Source organism: Leptodactylus fuscus, chromosome 1 (assembly GCF_031893055.1).
Source record: "Leptodactylus fuscus isolate aLepFus1 chromosome 1, aLepFus1.hap2, whole genome shotgun sequence".
NCBI lineage: Eukaryota > Metazoa > Chordata > Amphibia > Anura > Leptodactylidae > Leptodactylus > Leptodactylus fuscus.
Genome location: NC_134265.1, coordinates 144,292,255 through 144,309,908, shown reverse-complemented (window position 1 = coordinate 144,309,908; position 17,654 = coordinate 144,292,255). Strand labels below are relative to the sequence as shown.

Genomic DNA, 17,654 nt, shown 5'->3' with positions numbered 1-17,654 from the left:
TATGAATAAATATAGGAATGGCCAGTACAGAGATCTTTCCAACACTCTCTTTAAACTGTGGACTGTAACAAGGACACATCCTCTACGTCTGGAAGAGGTAAGGTTTTAGCACAGTCATAGGCAGATTTTCTTCACAGCAAGAGTGGTAAGACTATGGAACTTTCTGCCACATAATGTGATACAAGTTCAAGTCCTGGATGCCTTTCTTACCATACCATACGCTAAGGGAACGAGAAATTTTTGAGATAGGATGTTGATCCAGGGACTTGGTCTGGTTGCCATATTCAGAGTTGAAAAGGATTTTTTTTCCTCTGGTGAGGCAATTAGTATCAGTCTAGTGTTTTGGGGGATTTTGTCTGGATCATCTTGGTGGGTTTACAGGTTAGACTAGATGGACTTGTGTCTTTACCCAACCTTATCTACTATGTCTGTGTGTATTACCTATACTTCAGTAAATAAAAACCACAAAAACTACAAACTAGATTTATGCCAGAAAAATCCAGAAAAGACCAAAGTGCAGATCGAGCATGCCTTGTTATAATAAACAATATGTGCTGTCATCTCTACAGCCCCGCTTAAGGCTTTGGTAACACCAGCATTGGGTGACTGTTCGGGGATTCCATCCCTCATGCAAGCAGGATATTTTCTGCATTTTTTGGCGCAAACCCAAAGGACCCCATTATAGCTTATGGGGTCTGCTGGTTTATGTGGATAACCACTTTTTAAGCAGATTGGGTCTTGTTTTTTTGGGTCCCCAAATGGACCTGAAGGACAGAAATTCTAACGCTAGCGTGAACCTAACGTAACAGTATCCTTCTTCAAATTGAGTGGTGATGAAAACAGGCATTGTTTGTTAAAGGGAGTCCGTCACCAAAACTCAGCATATCAACCCAGCCCTGCAGATACATTAGGGCCACCTAAATCGACCGTTTTATCGTTGTGAATTAGTGCCTCTGTTGCAGAGATGCCATTATCTTTGTAATTGAGCAAATAAGCTCTTTGGGGCAATGAGACACTTGCCATCACTCCAAAAAGATAAGCAACAACACCCTCATTGCTCCAAAGAGTTCATTTGCACACGAGAAGCACCAAACCACAAGGGAAAAACACTGTTTGATTCATGTGACCCTAACTGTGGGAGGGTTCCAGCAGGGGTTCTGATGGCAGACTCCCTTTAAGAATATACTTGTCACATCTGTGCATTTCAATTTAGTAGTGAATAAAACAGATATATATTTTCTAGTGAAAATGAGAATGCCACATCAGATGTTATCAGTGATCACTTTCACTTTTCCTTCACATCATCATGTAGATTCAAGATTTTATTGTAATACAGAAATTTACCTGGGATTATCAAGGTCATATATAACCCGGTCTATTACGTCATTGGGATGAATCATTCTTTCAATATCTTGAGCTATTTTTGTCCTGCAGTAAATATTAAAGGAAATGTTGTCAGGCAGAGTCATGAATTAGGGGTAAAGACACATGTTAAGGTTTTGTAGAAACAGTTTTAAACAAAGAATGGATTAAAAAAAAAAAAATCTGTCATTTAGGCTGGGTTTACACTGTGCTCCTCCTTACTGAGGTACTGCACGCAGTATTTAATTGTGGTAATGAGCAACTTCTTGCTACTGTGCCAGTAAGGCTTCATTCACATGATATTCACATGACAGCACCCCATTCTAGTTGATCCTTTATTCACATACATAATTGATAGGTTAATTTTATTTAAAATAATTCCCTAAACTTTTCAATGTCTGTGGGTCCATGAAAAGTGGACAGCACACATTATTTTCATGGACCCATAGACTTTAATGGGGCTCTGGGGTCTTCAAAATGGACCAAATTAGAGCAACACAGATTGCCCTGCAGCTTTAGCAGCACTGAACAGGGCTACTTTGGAAACGGACTCAGAATTGGGCCTATACGTTTCATAAACAAATAGTACAAATTAAAATTCAAAACATTGCAATATATTTTATTAAGTAGATCTGTTTCCTTCTCCACTTATTAGGCTGTTCTCCTTATCTTCAATCGGACTGCTTGTTTATATTAAACATCCTATTCAGCCTCAAACATAGACCTCTATGAATCTGGAAAGGGTGAAGTAGGGGGCTTCTGTTAGCTGGCTAATGGATTTATTGCCTCATTCTGTGCACTAATAGTCTCTTATCTACAAATATAGCAGTGTTGAAAGTGTAGAGAGTAGCAAAGTGTAGGAGCAGCAATTACAGTCCTATGAAAAAGTTTGGGCACCCCTATTAATCTTAATCATTTTTAGTTCTAAATATTTTGGTGTTTGCAACAGCCATTTCAGTTTGATATATCTAATAACTGATGGACACAGTAATATTTCAGGATTGAAATGAGGTTTATTGTACTAACAGAAAATGTGCAATATGCATTAAACCAAAATTTGACCGATGCAAAAGTATGAGCACCTCAACAGAAAAGTGACATTAATATTTAGTAGATCCTCCTTTTGCAAAGATAACAGCCTCTAGTCGCTTCCTGTAGCTTTTAATCAGTTCCTGGATCCTGGATAAAGGTATTTTGGACAAACAATTCAAGTTCAGTTAAGTTAGATGGTCGCCGAGCATGGACAGCCCGCTTCAAATCATCCCACAGATGTTCAATGATATTCAGGTCTGGGGACTGGGATGGCCATTCCAGAACATTGTAATTGTTCCTCTGCATGAATGCCTGAGGATTTGGAGCGGTGTTTTGGATCATTGTCTTGCTGAAATATCCATCCCCGGCGTAACTTCAACTTCGTCACTGATTCTTGAACATTATTCTCAAGAATCTGCTGATACTGAGTGGAATCCATGCGACCCTCAACTTTAACAAGATTCCCGATGCCGGCATTGGCCACACAGCCCCAAAGCATGATGGAACCTCCACCAAATTTTACAGTGGGTAGCATGTGTTTTTCTTGGAATGCTGTTTCTTTTTGGACGCCATGCATAACGCCTTTTTTTTTTTTTATAACCAAACAACTCAATTTTTGTTTCCAAAATGAAGCTGCCTTGTCCAAATGTGCTTTTTCATACCTCAGGCAACTCTATTTGTGGCGTACGTGCAGAAACGGCTTCTTTCTCATCACTCTCCCATACAGCTTCTATTTGTGCAAAGTGTGCTGTATAGTTGACCGATGCACAGTGACACCATCTGCAGCAAGATGATGCTGCAGCTCTTTGGAGGTGGTCTGTGGATTGTCCTTGACTGTTCTCACCATTCTTCTTCTCTGCCTTTCTGATATTTTTCTTGGCCTGCCACTTCTGGGCTTAACAAGAACTGTCCCTGTGCTCTTCCATTTCCTTACTATGTTCCTCACAGTGGAAACTGACAGGTTAAATCTCTGAGACAACTTTTTGTATCCTTCCCCTGAACAACTATGTTGAACAATCTTTGTTTTCAGATCATTTGAGAGTTGTTTTGAGTAGCCCATGATGCCACTCTTCAGAGGAGATTCAAATAGGAGATCAACTTGCAATTGGCCACCTTAAATACCTTTTCTTATGATTGGATACATCTGGCTATGAAGTTCAAAGCTCACTGAGGTTACAAAACCAATTTTGTGCTTCAGTAAGTCAGTAAAAAGTAGTTAGGGGAATTCATATCAATAAAATGATAAGGGTGCCCATACTTTTGCACCGGCCAAATTTTGGGTTAATGCATATTGCACATTTTCTGTTAGTACAATACACCTCATTTCAATCCTGAAATATTACTGTGTCCATCAGTTATTAGATATATCAAACTGAAATGGCTGTTGCAAACACCAAAATATTTAGAACAAAAAATGATTAAGATTAATAGGGGTGCCCAAACTTTTTCATAGGACTGTATATATGGTGTCTTTTCTACCACCCTTTCCTCTTCATAGACTAATATTTAAAAAATTAGCTCTGCCTGAAAAGTGGGGAAGAAAACATATTTCTTTAATAAAATAAATTACAAACTTTCATATATTATCCTGTAGTATTCATTTGTACAAAATTGTTTAGAACTGGAGGTACGCTTTAAAACTTAGCATGTATCTTCTACAACCAGCTTTGAGGAACATTGGGGTCACATTAAGTAATCATGTACCTCACAATATACCCCAGGTAGTACAGTACATAACATAATAGTAAAATTTAGGCTATGTGCACATGGACATAAAGTGAGTTCATTTGCGCACATTTGTTAAAAACACTCAAATGCACTCGACAAGCACCCAGAAGTGACTTTCAAATGATTTCAAGTAGTAACATATTGGAATCAACAACCCCAATGCTACATGATGTATCATTATTGAAGTCAAAATTCTGGTATTGTGACAACTCCACCCACATACAGAATAATTGACAGCCTTCTGTGTAGATACACAGACAGAGAGAAGCTGTCAATCATCCTATGCGGGCAGGGTAAGCAATAGTTTACTGTCTGTCCTAGGAGTCCTACCAGGATTTAGAGGCCAGCTACTCTCCCTCTCTTGCCATCTGCACTACAACTGAAATCATCTGTTATCTTTACAGCAGTCACACCTGAATTTTTTGAGTGGAGTTACTCTATTAGGCATTGTGTCCGACAAAAAAAAAAAAAAAAAAAAAAGCACTGCGGGAAAAACCTCGACAGCAACCCATTGCGGTTTTTACCACAGCGTTTTTCACAGAAAGTCCACAAAGGTTGGACTTTTTGAAAATCACAGTGTGTCTGCTGCTCATATTTATCCGCAAAGCAGGGATGGGATTTGCTAGAATCCAATCCACTTTGCTATGACTGTAAAACACCATGTTTTTTTCTGCAGCGTTTCCACGACATGGAGCTCCGGACTTAGAGTTGTTTTTGTAGACTAGAAAGAGTTGTGGATATTAACTCACCTTTGTACACCATATGGTCTTTCTAATATAGGCTCTTTGAAAAATGGTGGTACATGGCCAAAATAATCGGGATATGCCACTTCTGAGTATTCAGGGACTGATTTGGTATTTTTCACAATTTCAACATAAAGATCTGGATCATGGAGGGGCAATAAGCTTTCAGCATCTAGCACACTCTGCAAACCACGTCCACCTAATGGACTTGCATCTTCTTCATCAGGGAAAATTCCAGAGCAACATAAAGGTCCTAGATTCATAGAATGTTTGTCAAACAAGTTATTACCACATGACATATTCTGAGCAGTCTTACTACAAGAATTAGATAAGGCATTGGGTTTGTCTTTAGTGGGTACACATCCATTTTTACAATGGTTGTTGGATGAAGGCTTCTGTAAAGAGAGTTTGTCAAGATCCCGTACAACATCATTGTTCAAGTAGAAGCATGAGGACCTGTCGATTTCACCCTGAGGCTGTAGAAAGGAGTTGTTGCGATCTTTCTTATGATCTTTCTTTGACACATCTAAAAATGTTGGTCTTTTATTACAATCATCTTCTACGGAAATGCTACTGGTCTTCCTAGATAGTTCTTTCATGATATTTCTTGGTCTGTATGGATCTTCCTCTCCTGCTGTTGGAACCACAATAGGGCCACTGTGGTTTGCTCCAGGCACTGGTTCATTTGACACTAAGTCAAAGTCCTTTAATAAAGTTAGAAAACAATGTGAAAAAAATTTGCAAGGTAAATACAAAAAAGTGAAAATCACAATCTGTAAGAGAGGTTGTACTGCCACCTCATATGTGTAAAAAATTGCTTTGAATGGAACAAAAATAATAGTCACTTTACCAATTCCCATCGCCTCCTGGTTCCCCTGTCAGTCTGTTTGCTGGCAGCAAGTCACAGTTATCACTGGAGGCCAGTATAAAGAGACCAGCAGGGGGACCAGGGAAGTTCAGGAACAGGAGTAAGGTTGTACTGCCACCTCATATGTGTAAAAAATTGCTTTGAATGGAACAAAAATAATAGTCACTTTACCAATTCCCATCGCCTCCTGGTTCCCCTATCAGTCTGTTTGCTGGCAGCAAGTCACAGTTATCACTGGAGGCCAGTATAAAGAGACCAGCAGGGGGACCAGGGAAGTTCAGGAACAGGAGTAAGGGCGTAGTGAAAAGGTATTGTTTATTTTACGATTTCATACCATTCTAAGCAAGTCAAACAAAATTTACTGTGTGATAACCCCTTTAACAGCCACCAATGTTCAAGAAGTCTGCTTGAAAGCCCCTTATTCCAGTGTAAACTATGGTATATTTTTTGGGTTGTGAGAGGCCATGCCATATTGATTGAAGTTACACCTACTTTTCCGACAGCAAAAAAATTACCATTTTTCACAAAAGTCAGTTTGTGTAAAAAAGTGCAACTTTCCTTAAAAAGCAGTTTTAAGGCATAGGAGTATAAAAAATTATTTTCTGTATCCGCCTCTCTCTGGAAGAGTTGGCATGCCCATGCTGTGCACAAAACAACGCAAGAGGAACTGCTTCCTTTTACATATGGTGACACTTTAGCAGATTTAAATACACTGTGTAGGATTTCCCCACAGTTTAAAAGTTATCTATGGGGGGTCAGAACTTTGTTCTATAGAGAGAACTTAATCATGAAAATAATGCCCCGCCTCAAAGTCTGATATATTCCATGTAGGCTTTACCCCTCTCACAACAAACTACAGTATAATTTACAGTTTCTCGACTGTAGTGAACAGTTGGATGATAGTGCGAGGAAGCCTGCCTCAAGTATATCTGAATTCTCACTCTGCCAGCTCACTGAACAATTTTTATTTATTTTATTTTTTAATCAAGAGAATTTACATTAAAATCGAGACTTGCCCATAAGGCTGGATTCACATCAGCACTCGCTTTCCATTTGGGGACTCCATCCCGCATTCCACTTGAAAAATACAGAGAAAAAAGTCCTGCTTCTCTGCTTTTTTGGACGGAAACAGAGAAGAAATCTGAAAGACCCCATTCTAGTCTATTGGGTCGCATTTTTCCATGGGTAACGGTTTTTTAAGTGGATTGGGTTTCCGTTTTTCAGATCCCCAAGCGTACCCAAAAAAATGGAAATCCAAGCGCAGGTGTGAACCTAGCGTAAGTATGAAAACTTTTTAGGCAAAATCGTCATACTCTGCACTGTGAAACGTCTAAAGATGGAAATAGCACTTATTGTCTACTATAAACTGTACTTCAGATGCGCTTTGAGAGACACATATTAAAGAGCTGTAGCACTGTACAATGTGAGTGGGGAGGAAGCCCCCCCCCCCCCCCCAGTATTAATCTATGGACGAGTACTGTGAGGAGAGGGAGGGGTGTGTTCCTCCCCGCTCACACTGTACAGCGCTATAGGTGCTGCTGTGAGGAAGGGTGTTCCTGACTGACTGTCAGAAACGCCCTTCTGACGGTGAAGAGCTACGGTACCGGCACCGATAGCTCTTCACCAGGGGCACAGATTGTGAAAACTGACAACGCGGTGAATTCAGCGCACTGACGGCTTTCTAGCGGTATATAAAACAGCATGTGACCCAAGTTCTGAAAGGTCCTCTTTAAGCTTCGCCAAGAAAATCTACAAGACACACTCCATGAGATTCTAGAACTTGGGTCCCAGGATATCAGCTAGTCAACAATGTCCTCATTATATCTTTGTCTTACCTGAAAATCATCAGAAAGCTCTGGGAAAAAACGTTCATACATTTTCAGATCTTCTAAGGGCCGTCCCAATTCTTGTGCAGGTTTGAGCTTACTGATGTCTGTCTCAATGTCATCATTCTGGAAACAGAACAAAATGGAAATATTATAGAAAACAATTCTGATTGTTGAAGTGAAAATGTTTGGACAGTCTCACCAAGTCATTGTACTACAACAAGGGACACAGTATATAACTATACAAGCAGACATCTTTACTTGGGGTGACTGTTCTTTGGGCTGCAATTACAGTTTACTATTCAGCTTTCTTGAAGCAGGTACAGTTAAAATAGTTGTGCTGATTTTTCAAGAACACAAGTGCTTACCAGTATATAATATGGAAAAAATACCGGAGGTCCAGCAGCCGCAATAAAATCTTGATTTCTTTATTTGATCATTTGTTAAAAAATATACATAACTAACAAGGTGGCAAAAAATAAGTGTTCCCCGCAAAAATGGAGATACTTGGCGTTGGCTGGCTGACGCTTTTCAGAACGAAAGTTCTTTAGTCATAGCCTGACTACCAACAGACTGAGCAACACTTATATGGTGGAACACACTGCTCATGTCTCACATGTGGGATCAATTAACATCATTAACCCCTGAACATACATACAAAAATAAAACCAACAGTGGAAAACAACAGTGGAAAACAAAAAGCCAATGTGATACCATAATTCCGTAAATGACAATTGTAATCACCTTAGATACACTATGGACAAAAGATGGACAAATTATGAGAACCACATTGATACTGAATACATATTTCTTAATAATGTTACAAGAAAAAACACATTATAACGTACACTTATGTAGAAAGATGGCAATTTAGAAAAAGTGATCTACACTTGTTTCGCAAATAAATGCCAAATGAACTAATTATGCAACAGAAATCCCACCATGGGAAATGCTATTGTTACAATCATATCCTTCACCATCCTTAAAGAAGATGGCGTGAATTTGATCACAACTATACATAGCACACATAAACCCCAATAGCGTGAGGTTGAAATTAAAATTCTGATGTATTATTGTCTTGCAAAAAAGGCAATGTGTTTTTCAAAGGACATGTACATCTTCATACCTGGATAAACCTAAGACATTGGATCCGTGAAGAAATGGTAAGGATCCCTCTGGCTAAAGTGTGGGTAATATGACTCTGTCCTACCTTGCCCTTAGTAAAGATGGCGTTAGTCTCATCAAATGGTGCACTGCGCATGCGTGTATAATCTGAAATCCCACAGAGGATCTACCTCCTTATTTGGTACTGATTAGCGCATGCGCAGTGTGTATGACCAAAAAAGATCCTTATTACAAGCATTGCTGATTATAGAAAGAAGAAAAGAAGAAAAGAACAACCAACAAAACAACAGCCCTAAACTTCAAAGCTCCAAGTAAGTGAATATCCAAATCTATGAGCCAGTCAATAGATTAACTGATGGTATATGTATATATGAATATCAGAGAAATTGTTGATCATAGCCAGACTATCAAAATTGCAAACCAAGGTGTATATATCATATTTGAGGTTCTCTGTACGTGGGCTGTGTTGTCCCTCTTCCCTTACTCGACATAGTATATAACATGGTGGCTACTTGACAGGTAAATACCTAATAGGGTATGCTCATATAGTGGATATTAAAGAGAACCTTGAGGAACTTCCACCTCAAATTCCTCTTCTATTTCCGACTAATAGAGTAAACAGAGAATTGGCTTGTGTTGAGAGTTCTGTGGCTGAAACAGCCGTGGAATTCGTGGAAAGTTTAAATGGTGTGCTGCTTTGTTCTTTACCTCCTCAAAATAAGAATTTGCCTGAAAATCAATACAAAATTCTGCTCTGTGACCATACTCAATGTGGATTGGTCATGTGTCGTATGCTCCACTATACAGTTTGAAGTGCGGATCTTGGATTCTTATCACTGTCTATTAGATTCTCATTTCACTAAGAATTTATTTTCATGATGATCCATGGCATAATCTATAGCAGGGATCTGCAACCTTTAGCACTCCCAGAGTTGTAAAACTAGAACTCTCACCTGTGGAAGTCACTTCTGTGGGAGTTCTGCCAGCTGGGACGTGTAGTTTCCCAACACCTGGAGTGCCAAAGGGTGCTGATACCCACTCTATGGCTTCTCAACATTTTTCTTTTTTTTTGACCAAGAAGATGCCATTGGTCATGCCACATTACAAAATGTAAAAAAAATTACCTCAATTTATCTTAAAATTTGTACTCAACACAGAATATGTTATAAGATAGTAGAGATTGCTGCACCCTGTGAAAGACCTCTGTTGCATGTATAAAGTGTCAATCCGTTCTCCCCATAACCTAGGGGGCGTTTTACCTGCGAGTCCATCCTGTAATACAGTATACTAACATAATATACTCCATATGGCAGAAACACAGACTATTTATGGTTTTGCACAAGCACCATGAAAGCATTCGGGTCACTTAGGAACTGCAGTAAACTTAGAAAAGTTGCAGCTCTATCAATACTGATACATTATCAGCCAATGACTGTGGGAAATCAGGTCACGTCTCACTTTAGTATAACCAGGTAACTAACCTTAAATAGTTGATCATTATCATCTTCATTTTCAGCTTCTGCTTCAATCTCTGCCTCAGTTTCATCATTGTCATCACTCTCGTCCACCACATCATCCACTAAATACAAAAAGTCTTCTTTAGTATTCTAATTTATAATCTGCAACAACCTCTCAAGGTGCAGCTGTGGGGTGACCATCTTACTGGCCCAGAATCGGCTTCCAATACCAACTGCAAAGAGCTGATTTGGTGCACATAAGCCAGGGCTAGTAAGGCTTTTCCCTCACTCTGGCTTTGAGAAGGGGAACCACACTCTAGAGTTTATATGATACAAAAAGACATATAGAGGTTGTTTATAGGAGACAATCCCTTTTATGTGACATATACATAATATCATGTTATTTCACAATTATGGCACATATGGCCAGAAATCAGTCGGTTACATGTTGGCTCCATGGGATACCAATTTATATATAGTTTTTTATGTTTTAACCCAAAAAAAAAAAAAAAAAAAAGATCCAAAACTTTGCACAAAAAAAAAAAAAGTCACCATGTTCTGATGCCCGTGACTTTTTTTAAAAAAATTTATTTCCGTGTATTGAGCGGCAACTTTTTTTTTTTTTTTTTTTTTTTTTGTGAAGCCAGATGTACTTTTTAGCTGTACAATTTTGGGGAATGTATGATGTTTTGATTGCCTTTTATACAAATTTTTATGGGAGACAATTTAATTTTTATTTCAAATCTTTTGTTTTCATGCCCCATAAACTACAATACAACGCTCTGCTTCAGTACTATCATGGCGGATGTCAGGAAGAGGTTAAGCACTTTAGATAGTTTATTTGGAAGGGGGAATGCTTTTACAAAATTAGCTTATTTGCAACAAATAAGTAGATGGTAGGATAAAGCTAACTTGAGACTTTACTCCCAGGCCTTGCACTAATGCTATGTTGCGGATTGGCTTAGGGGCCCATCCAGGGGTGAACCTGCCTTTTTCACCGCCCGAGGCGGACGAGGGGGTGGGGTGGAGTGAAGGGGGGTGGGGCAGATCAAAGGGGACGTGGCGCAGCGGCGTTAGCAGGCAGAGAGAGCAGGCACGGAGAGGACCTGCTCTCTGCATAAGCGTGAGGGGAGGCCGCTGGAGCAGCGCTGCGTCCACAGGGCCTCCCTAATCCACCACTCGGTGACGCTAAGCCAGTCCAGGACAGCTTGTCCTGGACTGGCTTAGGTAAGCAAAAATGCTGCCCTCCGCGGGGCCCTGGCATAGCGCCGCCTGAAGCGGTCGCTTCAGGTCGCCTCACGGGAGGTGCGGCGATGGGCCCATCACATTTAACTAACAGGATGCAGGGTAACAACTGCTCATTTCCTGTCCAGCTAGAAAGTTTGCTAAATTTTGGATTGGAACATATTCAACATTGGGTTAGGGAGAATCTTTTGTTATCAACCACTACCCAGGCATGATGTTGGGTGCAAAAAACACATGGGCTGTCACCCTACTAGTCTCCATGGCTCCCTTTTAAAGGCAACTCATCCTTTTTTGGATTGTAGCCCTCCATCGATTTGTCACCTGCTGCAACAACAAGGCTATCATATTTTGGCTAATGTCTTGGATTCTCATGGTTAGGTGGTGTTATAATCTGTGCCATGTGGGCAATTCTCATTTGTGGAAGTGCAGTAATTTACATATTTACAGATTCGTAGCTATGTGTCCAACCTGCTTACACATTTATCTATACCGTACCTAGATCATAAATTGGAGTTCTTTTATAAACAATCACACTCTTCCTTACCATCCATGTGTTGCATTTATGTAGTCATCCGAGCCTGTATAGGTTAGGCTACTATACAAAAGAAGGCTGCGGGGTGATCAAAACAACACTTTTCTCATACTGCTAAGGATCTTTTTGAGGCCACTCTTCGAGTGAGTAAGTTTAATGCAATTAGTACGTATCAAAATATGGCCTTGATAATTTTCCCTTTCCTTATTGCAGTTGAAGATGTCACCCCAAAAAGTTTACACATCAACCATTAAATTTTGATATTTACCACATCTTTCGAACCAATGTTGATCTAACTCCAGAATTGGCAATTTTCAATATCTTATTGAGAATGCTAGCAGTCCACACTTGTTATACACTGCAGAATTGGGCAAACCAGGTTCCTACATCCTTCAGGATGGACATCTCAAATGTAGAGCATTTGTTCTGTATGGACTATCTCCATACTACTTTGCATAAAAACACGTTCACCATAAGGTTTTTCCAGTCTCGGGCCCAATTATTCACAAGAGATGTCTGACCATCGAATGTCTTTACATTACTTCTTCCCGTATACAGCGTGGCATTCCTTGTATTCTGTGGAACTACTACATGGAAGACAAACTATTCAGTTGGTTTAATTGGTCCTTCCTGAAACTGCAGGTAGTGTCATGGTGGGGGGGTGTACTGATACACTGTTTTTATTTACCTATAATGCTAACTGGATTTAATGTTGTTTCTGTGAGAGCATATCATGATCTTATATTCTTATTTGAATTGTTTTAAAAATTTTACAAAAAGAATATTAAAAAAAGAAAACTTTATTACATCTGTATGAAATTCTTTCTAGCAAACAATCAATCTAGAATTTACCTTCAGGAGGCATACTGTAGATCTGAGCCACAGGACCACTGGTAGGTATGACAGGCAATTGAAACTGGAAAGCACTTTTGATGGTTGGTAAAGGAAGACGATTCTTGGGAAAACATTTTCGCATAATCAGGCTAGATGTATTGACAAGAGGATCTAAAGTTCTCACAGCCTGGCAATCCTAGAAAAGGTAAGCAATGTAGACATGAGCAGTTATTATATAACTTAACTGTGGTGTGGTATGAATATTGCTAAGATGTCATTTACATTGTAGAATGATTATAAAATGAACAGTCATGTTTTGATAAGACAGACATGGCTGCTTTCTTCTAGAAATCCTTCCACACCTCTCCATAGGCTGTGTCTGTACAGCTTAGGGGCATTCACACTACCGTCGGTGTCCAACAGCTAGTGTCTGCTGCTAATGTACGTACAAAATCTTGTGCGGACATTAGCAGCGGACACTACCTGTGTCCGTGACATTTTGCATTGATTTAAATGGACATCGGGTGCGTTCTTTTACTGTCCATGGGTGTCCTTAAGTGTCCATTCCCAAAGATGTCCGACTTTTCAAGCGGACAGCAAAACCCGACATGTAGGTTTTTGCTGTCTGCTTGAAAAGTCGGACATCTTTGGGAACGGACACTTAAGGACACCCACGGACAGTAGAAGAACGCACGCGATCTCCATTTAAATCAATGCAAAATGTAACGGACACAACTAGTGTCCGCTGCTAATGTCCGCACAAGATTTTGCACGGACATTAGCAGTGGACACTATCTGTCGGACACCGACGGTAGTGTGAACGCCCCCTTAATTCCATTGAATAAAATGTGTATCACAACAAAAGCGGAGGACAGGTGTGGCATAGGTTTTAAAACAAAGCAGTCATGTTATTAAAATTCTGGACAGCTCCTTAAAGAAACAGTTCAACCCTCAACTGTATTATATTTGGTAAACAAATTCTTTGGTAGTCACTTTCTTGTTCCTACTAATAAGACCTAAAACTCAACGCCATAAAATACTTTAACAGTAATAAGGGCTCAACTGTAAATAACTATTTTCATTGTTGGCTTCAGAAACTTTTTTTTAACTTTATAAGCCTTATTATTTGATTAATACAGAAGCGTCTTGAGGAGGATCTTTCATGTCCTCCTGCACATTCAGTTTTATACTCCACTAGGAAGCCAACAATTACTGTATTCAGCGCACTGTCGGCTTTCCTGTTATGCCATTAGTTTTGGCACCTATCTCTGCCCACTGTCAGAGAGGCATTTCTGACAGTCTAGCTAGGCTGTGAGGAAAAAAAAACTCTTGACAGTACTCATCCATAGCCCTGTATGGTCAGAGGAGGCACTCCTTACCACCCAGCGATGACGCTGAGCTGTGAGGATCGTCCGTCCCCAAGTACACGTGTATGTTCCTCACAGCCCAGCTAGACTATTGGAAACACCCTTCTGACGGTGGGCAGAGATCGGTGCCAAAACTAACGGCACCGATATCTCCAGCCCCCGAGCACATAACGGGAAAGCCAACAGTGTGCTGAATTCAGCGCACTGTCGGCTTTCTAGTGGTATATAAACCTGCAAGTACAGGAGATCATGAAAGGTCCTCTTTAAAGCAACTGTCCAGACCAGTGCTCAAAAATGATCAATAAGCCGGAACAAACAGATGATTCTTTCCTGCTATTTGTTTTCCTGAGATGCTGCTCCTGGTCTGTACATTAGGACTTAGCTGTGATCTATGAAACAACTTGATTACAATGTCTGCGGTAATCATAGACACACCTCCTGTCTCATGATTGGCTAAGACTGAAGCTCTGACCATTTCTGATTGGCTGATGTGTAAGAACACATAACAGGCTCACCAGGATCGGTGCATGCAGAGATGGCTTCTATCATGGCTAGGAGAGAATGATTAGAAAATATAGATTACTAAACTTCTCAGTTGAAACCTTAAAAGTTTCCTGAGGGGAATAAGCCTTAGTAAAAAGAAGCCAGGAGTGTTACTTTAATACAAATCTGGGTTCCTCTGAAAACTTGTATGCACTACAAATACTGTATACTAAACAGATTTTCATTTAGAGAAATACTTACTTGTGAGGTGTTGTATAAAATCTTCATACCATTAGCATCTATGAAAGCTTTTCTTCCCAGTTTTATATTCGTAATGCTTTTAAGGCACTGCAGAATGCCTTTTCGGATCAACATGTGCCGGTGTCGAGTGTCGTGACGATGCCAGTCTAAATAAATTGTTAAAAGCCCTTGTACGTATCCGCGGTCCACTGCTTTTCTGGCATTTGTTTCTACAGTTAAACATTAAAAGGGTCAAATAAATATTCTGAACGCAAAAAGAGAAAATAATGGCAGCAAGATGATAAAGTCGTGACAACAATATTTGTACAACCATAAAGAGAGCTCTAAAACCACCATAAAAGGTCCTGATAGGCATAAAATCTAACCAAAAACTTGAAACCATAGTGATAAACTGAGGTCTGCAATAGCAACATTTCTTGTACAGATTTACTTCTTTTGTCAATATGTAACATAACCAAATTGTTACTTTAGCTTTGCTCTTCTATATTGGGCACACAGAGATGCATGTAGAATAATGTGTAGTACAGTTAGACCTGGTTCACATCTGCGTTTGGGACTCTATTCGGGGACTCTGCTTGAAGACCCCCCAAACAGAAACCTATACGTATAGAAAAGCGTTACCTGGGAAAACACGTGGACCCTATATATTATAATGGGGTCTGTGTGGTTTCCACTCTATTTCTGCCCGTAAACTGAATGGAAACCCCACAGACCCCATTGTAATCTATGGGGTCCGCGTCTTTTCCCAGGTAAACGCTTTTCTATGCATATAGGTTTCTGTTCGGGGGGTCCCCAAGCAGACTCCCCGAATGCAATCCAAAATGCAGATGTGAACCGGGCCTTAGTAAAGTATGACACCTCAGGAATCATGCTCTCCAATCCTATCCAATATACGCCTCAAGTGGCGTACAGCTGTATATTTCTATGTCTGATCTAATATAATAAAGTCGGGCATGATGTTCAGGGTGCTTCCCATAGAGGGCAGCATAACAGAGGCACTGTCTCCCTGTTTACATCTTGGGAGACAGATTTGCATATTTCTCCCATGATCTAATATAGGATGGGACAGCAAATGCAAAAAGACATTTAATATACAGTATATAGAGAGAGTTAGACTACAAATGTGTCATATTGTTACATCCAGTAGCCAGTCTTGGTCACAGGTGTATCCAAGCTTTCACATACTGAAATTGGTTTTGAACTTTTATAGACATAATAAACCATCAATATAAATTTTACTGAAATCCAACGATTGGATTTCCCCTCTTACAAACAGTGCCACACTCTCTTGTGTGCTGGGTCTGACACTGCAGCTCAGTTACAGCTTCAATAACAGATAGAGGCAAGGACATGATTGGCATAGTATCAGGTTTATCTGTGAAACTAACAGCAGTGCCACTGTATTGTGATTTAGGGGGTGCCAGCCATCAACATGCCACTTATCACAGGCTGATGGCATGTGCTACATATGTAGTAACAATACAAGCCATTACTCTATATTAGTCTATGTGAGCAGACAGTATAAAACACAATTCAACAAAAACATTACACTTTGTTCACACTCAAGTGACCATCAGAATGGAATTTTCTTGTGTCAAGATGGGGCCAGGAAGTAGATATCAGTGGAGACCCAAACAGCTTCAAAATGCAAGTAGTGAGGGATCAGAAAATATTGGTTCTTTTTTTTTATTTTTTATACACACCCTGGACCCACTGTCACAATCTTTTCCCAAAGGAAATCTCTTAATAATGCTGCTTGTTGCTTGTCCTTTTTAGAACATGGGTACTGCAACATAATGCAAGAGACCTCAAAAGTCAATGGGGTCCTTTGAATGCATATGTGAACCTAGCGTGAAAGTTTATATATTATTTTGTAAATAAGGCAAAGGATGAAAACACTCTCCATAATGCAAGAACTTACTTGATTTTAGTAATGTGGCAAGTGTATCTAAAGAGACCCTGTAAAAGTAAGACAAGAACATTAGCTTTACTGACCACATTCAAGTAAAATGTATTAGTAATATCTATGCTGTTCATCATAAAAGATTCCTTCCAGTGGCACGGTAGACTGAACGCTAAAACACTTGTACAACAGCACTGTAAAGTGTTGGGAGGAAAATTCCATCAGTTATCAGCTTGTGCCAGTTTGGCATGTTAACTGGAATTGCAAAGTTACATTTGCTCTGGTTAAACATACATTATAGGAAGGAAAGCCCTGTAGTGCACGACATTGAAGTGGTTAACAAAACAGCAGAACTTAAAGAGGTATTCCAACCAGAATCAATGACCAACTAACCACGGGATTAGAAATAAACACAAGTCTTGTGCATGTCTAAAAACATTAACCCCCACCGACTGCAAAAATGGGGGACCCCATCATAAGAATGGATCAGATGAGCACACAATTTGCTAATCTATACAAAGACTATGCACTAACCGCAGTACCTGAGAATGGCCATAGATTAGAAAGGGTCTGAACTGTCAGAAGCCCCATGGATGTAAGAGTTGCCACCTTTGTGGGGGATAGTTAAAAAAATGCTTCTGGCCTGAATAGCGGTTCAAGTAGTGAGATGGATAAATTTATATGAAATGGAGGTGGCTGATCATGCAGTGGTGCTCGGGGCACAGGGATTACACCTCATGTGCTCCCTGAAGATTAATTTGCATATGAAAAAAAAACCAGCTTCATTCAAAAACGGCTGCGAGGATCAATGAATAGCAGTTATGCCTAGAACAGCCTTTCTAAAAGCTATGTAAATATATGCATAGTTAAAAACTGATCTAGACAATG

The 17,654-nt window shown here is 39.8% G+C and overlaps 1 protein-coding gene across 1 annotated transcript in view; it reads right to left on the bottom strand.

Annotated features, from left to right (window-relative positions):
• Nucleotides 1-17,654, bottom strand: part of AGTPBP1 (ATP/GTP binding carboxypeptidase 1) — a 136,955-nt gene that overhangs the window by 69,782 nt on the left and 49,519 nt on the right. Inside the window, exons 9-15 of the mRNA XM_075278003.1 lie at nt 16,785-16,822; nt 14,864-15,072; nt 12,771-12,948; nt 10,166-10,263; nt 7,569-7,685; nt 4,872-5,569; nt 1,345-1,428 (exon numbers count right to left, since the gene is read on the bottom strand). Of these exons, the coding sequence (XP_075134104.1) occupies nt 1,345-1,428; nt 4,872-5,569; nt 7,569-7,685; nt 10,166-10,263; nt 12,771-12,948; nt 14,864-15,072; nt 16,785-16,822 (1,422 nt within the window). The remainder of the gene's footprint in view (nt 1-1,344; nt 1,429-4,871; nt 5,570-7,568; nt 7,686-10,165; nt 10,264-12,770; nt 12,949-14,863; nt 15,073-16,784; nt 16,823-17,654) is intronic.